The sequence below is a fragment of the Aptenodytes forsteri genome, unplaced genomic scaffold (genome assembly GCF_000699145.1).
Source record: "Aptenodytes forsteri isolate BGI_AS27 unplaced genomic scaffold, ASM69914v1 Scaffold2, whole genome shotgun sequence".
In the NCBI taxonomy this organism is placed as follows: domain Eukaryota; kingdom Metazoa; phylum Chordata; class Aves; order Sphenisciformes; family Spheniscidae; genus Aptenodytes; species Aptenodytes forsteri.
The window spans coordinates 13108143-13117602 of NW_008795695.1; the positions used below are offsets into that span (position 1 = coordinate 13108143).

Sequence of the window (9460 nt, forward strand, 5' to 3'; positions counted from 1 at the left end):
TGCTTATACAACTAAAGACCTGGGTGCACAGCAAAACTAACTGTGTACCTATTGCCAAACTGCAACAGCTATCCCAGAAGACACTTATTTTGAAGTAAGGAATATCCAGATAGACAACTATTCCATCATACTTCACATTCATATCAAACTTCATTCCAGAATGACTTGTCCATGCGGATGTGCCTAAAATACATGTCTGAACTCTTCATTTACTCCTTTTCAAAAATGAAATCATTTCTGTAGATTCATCTGTCTTTGTGCAATCCCAAGGCTGGCAGATGCTAACTCTAGAACCCCAACAAAGCGAGCTTCTGCTGACTACTGAAGATAGCTATCAGCTCCAGGGAAATGAACTTTTGCAGCAAATAATCACAACTGATTCTCATACCTCCCAGAAATTAAGCCACTAGTCTGCGTGATCCTATTTGAACCCCAATGGCTTCACAGAAGACCCACAGCCTGAGAAGTCACAGTCTTTGCTATTCCTTCATTGTTAACAATCTCCCCTCTCATAATCACTAAATACAATATTGACAGAGCAAAAGGAGCCCTGTAATTGTTCTTTGACTCACAGCTGTATACGGCAATGGGATCAATAGATGCATTGAGAAAGACTATTAAAACTAAATGGAGGTACACAGCTTACAGCAAGCCAAAAGAGAGGCCAGTTTCATTTCGTACATTGCATTGCTTACACTACCTTCTCTTGTCCTCTTTGAAAATACATTATATATAGTTACATTAAATTCAAAAGAACTGATTCTGTGAAGGACCTTCTGATGCCAGCTACACCACAATCTTCCCGAATACCATGTTTTACTTCAACATGTTAATATAAACAAAATGCTAATGGTTGATTTTTAACTTTACATACACCAAAAAGAACCCTGCCAAGAAGCCCGTAATGCAAGCCCACACAACCTCACCTCACACAGTGTGCAAGAGAGACCTATGCAGTTATGCAAGAGTTAGGTACCTAAGTGGGAGAATGACTGTCAGTTGCTACCTCTATTTGTACACATTGAATACTTTTTGGTACTGCATCATATTATATTTTGTCTAGTTATAATATTGACCCTTTTGCTCTAGAAATATCAAGGGTAAGAAAACATCAGTTATGAACTTATAGGTAAGTAATTTACTCATGACCTGACTATATGAATAGAAATCCCAGATTGTTTTTCAGGCTGAGGATGTATTTTGTGACATAAACATGAAAACCCGATCATTACTGCTTCTGTTATTAAAACTCAAGCATACAGATACCAATATTCTGACAGCAAATCTACCTTCTTCTCCCTCATGCAATCTGCCTGGGCTGTTTCCAGACGGGCTCTGAAGTGTTCACAATCCATTTTCAGCTGGTCTATTTCCTCCTCCTTTTTCTCCATGTCTGTGATAGGATAAATCAGATAAACGAAGCAGTAAGTTACGACCAACGGGCTTGCACTAAAGAAAAAAGAATCCACTAAGTGCAACTTTAATGAGGTGCTTTAACTATTTGCTTATGTTAGATCTCCTCCTCGTGGTGAAACTGGTATATTGCAATTTGCCACATTTCAACAGTTCTTAAAAGAAACTAAATGAACATCATGTTTCTGATTTAAAGCAGGGAAAGACTGAAAGAATCACATCTAGCTGTTAAATACTGCGTGCGATAAGATATCATTCTGGAACTGAGCTCCAGCTCCTCAGGGATTTTTAAAAATTTACTCAATTTTCTACTTTCTTTGTTTGTTTGTTTTCATGATGTTTTTCATGTCTGGTATCTTTGAAATTCAGTGAGTATAGTGAAAATCTAAGAAAAAGAATACCAAAATTGGTCAAGAGTGTTTCAATATACAATGTACAAATTATATGAATACTAAGAATGAAATGCAACTACTCCAAACAAATTATGTTTATAAAAATACTCCAAGACATTATAAACTATTTAAACATTATATCAGTGACAAGCAAATTTTACGATTCCCTTAAAAACTTAATCTCTGATGTTATGAGAAATACATTCCATTTTAGAAGCTTTATTTTAGTGAATGGAAATCAAGTTAAAAGTATTATATTTCACGATCATGATGTCTCTTTTAAAAAATTCACTTTGAAGGATATTTTTAACAATTGTTGTGTGTTGTATTTTACTTTAAAAACCACGGTTCTGGATGCTTAGCATTTATATTGAAAAAAGGAAACACATTTAAGTAATTCCAAAAAGTAATGTCCAAACAGCATCTATTGTAATTTTGGTTAGCTTAAAAAACAAGTTACACCCCACTTTGAGCGCCATACCCTTGATCATGAGAGTATGGTCTACAGCTTACCACACTTCAAATACTTCCCCTTACATGTGGTCAATATTTTTTAATGTATTTACCAAAGAGCATATCAAATTCAATCATAAAAAGATAACATCATTAAAAAAACAGTCCTTATTATCCAAAGAGCTTGGATTCTGGCATTTTATTTAGTAATTCTACATTATTTGGAAATAAACTCCTTTCTTTTTAGGTCCTAATTGACAAAATGTTATCATCTCAAATATATACACATTGCTCCGAGTAGCAGGTATAAAAGAAGATAATCTAGCCACAAACAGCTTTTCTACAGAGGTGGAACTATTTCTACTCAGCCCTTGTGTGATTCTAAGCCATCAACACTAACACTTTTTAACAGAAACCAAAGAGGCAAGGCAAGGGTCCACTCCTAGGAAACATGTATGTGCCAGGGCACGCTCTCTGAGCATTCAGTTCTTTTCAACCTGCAATCCAAAGGAAAAGAATGAAGGGGGAATGGATTCATTGAGTTTTTGAGGAATAACTCTAGTCAGTGGCAGGAAACTTTCCTTCCTTCAGTCAAGTAAAGAAAATTCAGTCCCATGCACCAATGGGACTCAAATTATGAGTCTTAAGTACTTGAGTACTTGAGTCTTAAGTACTTGACAGAAAGACATCTTGAGCATGAGTAGGGCATGCTCTGCTTATCAATAGCAGACCAAGAACCTGTTTATCCTTGCCAGGTAAGTACATCCAGTGAAAATCTCTCACTGCAAGGAAACAAGCTCTCCTGAATGAGCAGAATCACTTCCAGCCTTTGAGAGGATGGATCTACCCTGAATCCAGCATCAGCACAGCCAGCAGACACACAAAGATGCCACATCCTTCACTGGCAGGTAATTGTTTTGGTTAGCTTGTTTTTTAAGCTAACCAAAATTACAATAGATGCTGTTTGGACATTACTTTTTGGAATTACTTAAATGTGTTTCCTTTTTTCAATATAAATGCTAAGCATCCAGAACCGTGGTTTTTAAAGTAAAATACAACACACAACAATTGTTAAAAATATCCTTCAAAGTGAATTTTTTAAAAGAGACATCATGATCGTGAAATATAATACTTTTAACTTGATTTCCATTCACTAAAATAAAGCTTCTAAAATGGAATGTATTTCTCATAACATCAGAGATTAAGTTTTTAAGGGAATCGTAAAATTTGCTTGTCACTGATATAATGTTTAAATAGTTTATAATGTCTTGGAGTATTTTTATAAACATAATTTGTTTGGAGTAGTTGCATTTCATTCTTAGTATTCATATAATTTGTACATTGTATATTGAAACACTCTTGACCAATTTTGGTATTCAAAGGTCCTGGAACCTAAACTGAGCCAGGAGAAGAGGAATAAAATTAACTACTGAGTGTTAATGCTACCTGTATTTTTTTTAAGTCCTTCAGATAAAAGAAGGATGTGTCAACCTCCTCTAAGGTATCACTATGTTTTATGTCAGGGGGGCAGGGGGAAAGGGGGTAATATTGGAAGTTACTGAAAAGAGACCTACTTCTAGCTGTGCCTCATTCATGGAAACTCCCCCTGTTATACCCAGTCAGCTCTCCCAGCTGTGCACACCTTTGCTCTGAAGAGAATTCAAGGTTGCATGCACCAGTCCCAACATTTGACAGCCTCTTGACACACAGCAGCAGAATGAGCAGCAGACATTTTGCTGACACCGAAGACTGCAGCTGTGCTGCTCACTCCTGCACACCATGGTCCTGAGCAGCACACAGGGAAGCCCGCCAGGTTCTCCCACTGGCTGCAAGTCCCAGCCCCTGGTAAGAAAGTTCCTTCCCTCTTGACACTAAAATCTTGAGGCTCAGCCTGTCTACCTCCACAAAGTGAAGAAGCAGCTTTCACTATCAACTTGTATAAGGGTGCAATTTCATATTTTTTTTGCTTATCCAAACAGGAAACACATAACTTTACCACTGCAGTGGTCAATCAGGCTCTGGGAAGAAGTGGCATTTGTTCCTGAGATAGACAGCAGACTCAAGAGCAGAACAGGCATTGGGCACAACAAAAGAAGAGGAGGCCCACATTGCAGGCGTGAGGTGGACTCATTCTCATCCACGCTATAGGTCACATCAGGAGATTTTCTGGACTGGAGATCTAATCTCAAAGCTCTGGGAGGTGGAGAACTGAGTACAACTACGATGAATGCCAACAAGTGATGGAATTCCAATTCTACTGATCCAAATGCTAGATCAATGTTAAATGCAATTTTTAACATTTCCCCAGTGGACTGAGTTCCACTAAACATATGCATAATAACACAGAAAATTTGTTGGAGCTATTTTTCTAAGATTCCTGGAGCCAAACACTCTTCCTGAGGAGGGTAGTAAGAACAAAATGGACCTTTCTTTTTGAAATGAACAATTACCCTGGCAAAAGCCTTAGTGAAGACCCTGACACCAGCCTGAAAAGTACATGTTGGTTGCATTGACCGTTGCAAGCTCAGATCTCAGACACCACCTATGGGATGCTCCATAGCAAATGGGTATCCTATTGACCTAGATATACAAGTGAAACATGCAAAGATCTCAAGGTTTCTCAAAGCTATTCAAGAGTCCATCAGTCTCACAACTGAATGTGCCAGAGGTGTTGAAGGTCTCTGACTATAATCTGCACTTCTTGAGGAGCATGAGAACCTGCTAACCACTCCATGTTTACAATACTTAGAAAACTGCAATACCTGATCGAAGTCTAGAGAAATGTACAAATCGCCCATTAGACTTCTGTAAGAACAACGTGAAAAAAAAATCTCTAGTAGCTGCCAGGACTCCTGTAAGCTTCATATGCCAACACCAAGAGACTGTATTTAGTAAACAGCACCAGAGAGCTCACCAATCTGAGACTGAAGACTGCTTGCGTCCCTGTGATGTCCAACCTTTTGTGAACTGTATGCTCCAAAGCCTCCTTTCAGTCTGCCTTATTGCACACTGCAGAGGTAGGAGCAGACTGGAGTAGCAAAAATCACCACTTGACTTGTCCAGCTGTAGGGGCAAACAATGGCAAGAGCCTGAATATTCATATGACCTCATTAACTGCAAGAGAAATCGCCACTGCGGGGATATACTCAAAAGAGTTCAAAGGCTGACTCAGCTTCAGGTACTCCTCCAAGGAACCAAGAGAATGCTGGCCAGCCAGCAGAACATTTGAAAGAATGTCTTAAAATCCCCATGTTGATGCCACAAACCTGCTGCTGGAAGGCCCTGACAGTGTCTCCTTGATGCCTGGCACACAGAGCATAAGAAGGATCAGTGAGAGAAATCTTGAGACTGAGCACTGACAAAAGTAGGTAAACCAAGGATCTGACTAGTTGAGGATCTTGGAACACTTAATGCAACTGGAAACAGTCCTTGATGCCTTGCAATAGCATAAAGAGAACATTTCCAGATCCTATGTCACTTCTTGTGACATGGATGACGTCTCAATTGGCAGCAGGAGAGGTGGTACAGTCTTCTCATGTCTGTTAGGATTTGATGGCATGGAAGAATCTTTCCAAAGAGCGGATCATTGAGGCAGCTGGAAGCTCTGCCCCAATATATTACTTGATATCGGAGACAAGCCTTGAGGCTCTATCTTGCTCTTTCTTAGCTAGCTGTTGCAAATTAACTTTCAATTAACCACTTGATATTCTAGAAGAGATACTCTCTATAATCTGTCTCAGTGCTTGCCCTGTGCCTTTTCAGCCAAAAGCAACTCCTAGGAGAACAGGTGAATTGTACTGCTGCATGTAAGCTACAGGCTAGGGATGGAGCTAGGATGGACACAGATTTGGTCCTGATGGCATGTTGGGAGTGGTGCAATTGTTGAAAAAATAATGCACAGAGAATCATAACACTGAAAAACTGGACTTTGGGGACAGCAGTAGAAAGACCTTTATAACTGAGAGTCTTCAACTTTTTTTTTTTTATTATGAATATTTATGGCAATAAAAGCATACAAGCTAAAAAACAAGACAGGCTAAATACAACGTTATTATTTCTTCCTCTAAATTTAACTTTTTATCCACAGCTATTTACCACATTTTTTGCTGTGCATCCAAAGTGACATTTTGAAAAACACAATGTTTTTGCCTTTTCTCAGAGAGGAATCACTTCTTTCCCGATACAGCTTCCCTCACTGCCTGAACTAAGTATGTTTTTATCCACAGTAAAGTATTTTTAAAGATTAATTTGACATGTCTAATTATTTCTAATGCAGTTTGTAATTTTCTTCATTACAAACACATTAATTTACTGAAGCAGTCATTGAACATCATAGTTTAATCTGGAATACCTCCACAAACTCTACAACTATTCATAGGGGCATGACAGTTTGTTCTAAGTAGTCTTGGCAGAAACTGTAAGAGCTTGTAACATGGTACTACTCACTTGATTCAATAGCATCCAGTTTCTGGAACGTCCCCAGGATATCCCCATTTACTATTTTGGGTAAGAAATCCCGCAATTGCATAACCTCAGTTGTCAGCCTTTCCAAATCCCTCCTTCTAACTTTAACAAATTCCTCTTTGGTCTCAGCCTTCTGAAATTTAAAACAAACAAACAAACAACCAAAAAAAACCCCACACACAACAAACAACCAAAGACACTGTTACAGCCTTGCAGTACTTTTCTGCTTGAACCCCTTCTCTCGGACAAAAATATTCCTCTGTATTACATCACTACAGAAATTCATAACCTTTTAAAAGAGAACTATCCAGTAATAAATAAACCCAAAAGTTTCTGAGATGGACTCTTCAACTGCAATCTGATTTTTGCCACTCTGGCCTAAAGCAAATCATATTACCTCTCTGCATCTGTTTCTTCACCTAAAACGTACGCAATGTAACTCAGAATGCTGTAAAAATTAACATTCACATTTTAAAATGTGAGCAGCTATGCATATGCCAAGCTATTGTTTTGGGACTGCTGTAGAGGATACAGTAACTCAGTTTTTTAATTAACTCAAATATTTGCAAGACCCTCAGTCACCTTCCTAAATTGCAACAGCTCTTTTAGAAGAAATTGTATTTTTTCAAAAGAATTCATCTTTTGTGAGGAGCAAAAAATATTTGCAACTATTTGCAACCCAATACCACATAAAAGTAATTTAATCCCGAGTTAAGACAAAAAATGTTTACCAGTTTCCTCTTCTGCCAAGATATTACTATAAAATTACTTCAATTCTACAGTCCAAGAGAATGTGCATTAATTTTAAAATTATAAATTTCTGTACCAAAAACCTCCTAAACTCCAATTTCTGATGTATGTACATGTGCACACTGCTGTGTCTTAAAAAGGCTACCATATACAGACTTAAAAAAGGTTTAACGTTCTTTGCCTAAAACATTAATCATATAATTCTGCTTTGTGAAAGCGTATTAGAACATATCTTTGTACTGTTTTGCACTGCATTGAGAATGGTGCAGAAAAAATGAGATCCTTTATGTATCACATCTTATTCTAGAGGGAAGAGGGTACTACAGAACAACACAAGAAACTAATCTGCAGGTACAAAACATGCCGTCCCCCCAGTCTTCTCGAGTCCAGCTCCACAAGACAAATGGAGGTCATTATCACTGGTACAGAAAATGCTACCCTGGCATTTCTATCCTTTCCAACCATTTCCTACAATTCTCTCTTTCTGCTTCCCTACTTCCTCAGGTTATACATTTCCTTTCAGTTTTGCTTCCTAGTCTACTTCTTTTCCAGCTGTCTTTTAAACCCAGACAGCTGTAGGGACAGAACAGGCTAGTTCCAGCCTTCCCGGTTCAGAGGCATCAGAGCTGCAATAAAGGTATGGAAGAAAGATTTTACTTTGAACTTGAATTGTATGCTCTAAGCTGCATTTAGGAAGTGCTTATGGCAAAGTTGGTATGGCCAAGTACCACCACATTACATGATCCAAGAAAAATACAACTCATTTAGGTCTCAAGAAAGTATGGAATAAACACATGGCAACAGGACTCTACAGAAGAATACGATCTGCATGTCAGCAAACAGGAAGGACAGAGAGAATTCAGTATTGCTCAAAATTATGGAGCACAATTTGGTACAGGCATAAAAATACCTCTATTCAGTAGCAGAAGCTAAATTCAAATAGAATACACTACTGAAGTACTGGATTGAGATATGAAAGATACAATAAGGAGAAAATTCTCAATTTATAGTTCTCACTGTAAGCACAGATCTTTGCAATACTGCAGTTCCAACAAACAAGTTTTATTTTCTCTGCTTAAGCAGCTCCTTGACATCTCCCCCCCACTACAATAGTATGTTAAAAGCTGTATTTGACAATGGAGAACAGCAGAATCATAGAATCATTAAGGTTGGAAAAGACCTCTAAGATCATCGAGTCCAACCATCGACCCAACACCACCATGCCCACTAAACCATGTCCCTAAGCGCCTCATCTACTCGTCTTTTAAATACCTCCAGGGATGGGGACTCAACCACTTCCCTGGGCAGCCTGTTCCAATGTTTAACCACTCTTTCAGTAAAGAATTTTTTTCTGTCCAGCCCCTTACAGTAATGGCAGGTGACTGGATGTAGGAAATTTTACTTCAGTCCTCACAGATCTCTTGCACAACGGCCAAGTTACTCAGTTATGTACCTCAGCTCACCACCTGCACGATCTGAATCCCCCATCCCCTGCCTGGCAGGGGGCTGAACAAGGCAGAGATCCCAGCTGGCGATGAACACCCAGCAGAGAATCACAACCAGCCCCTTCTCCACTCTCCACCAGCCCAGGGCGCCTCCGACACTCCTCTACGCAGTCCCCACCACGCTCCCCCCCTACAAGGGGGAAGGTCCCTCATCCTCGCCTACAGGCGTATCACGAGCCAACGCTGCGCGCAGGAGCCCACCCGAGCAGCCACCGCGGCCCCAGACGGTGAGCCCCAAGGGCCGAGCTCCTGCGTGCCTCGCACAGCCAGCTCCCCAGAGCTAGCCCTGCCCTGCCCGGCACTCCCCGTCCCCCCGCGGAGCTCCGCTGCGCAGGCCCCGCCATCGCCCCCCGCGGGCCCCCGACGGTGAGCCCCAGGGGCCGAGCTCCTCCGTGCCTCGCACAACCAGCTCCCCAGCGCTAGCCCTGCCCTGCCCGGCACTCCCCGTCCCCCCGCGGAGCTCCGCTGCGCAGGCCCCGCCAT

At 40.2% G+C, this 9460-nt stretch overlaps 1 protein-coding gene across 1 annotated transcript in view; it reads right to left on the reverse strand.

The window, feature by feature from the left end:
* The window catches only part of HSF2BP (heat shock transcription factor 2 binding protein), a 35652-nt gene extending 26192 nt beyond the window's left edge, over positions 1-9460 (reverse strand). The window contains exons 1-3 of the mRNA XM_009283016.2: positions 9179-9460; positions 6705-6855; positions 1290-1393 (exon numbers count right to left, since the gene is read on the reverse strand). Of these exons, the coding sequence (XP_009281291.2) occupies positions 1290-1393; positions 6705-6855; positions 9179-9460 (537 nt within the window). The remainder of the gene's footprint in view (positions 1-1289; positions 1394-6704; positions 6856-9178) is intronic.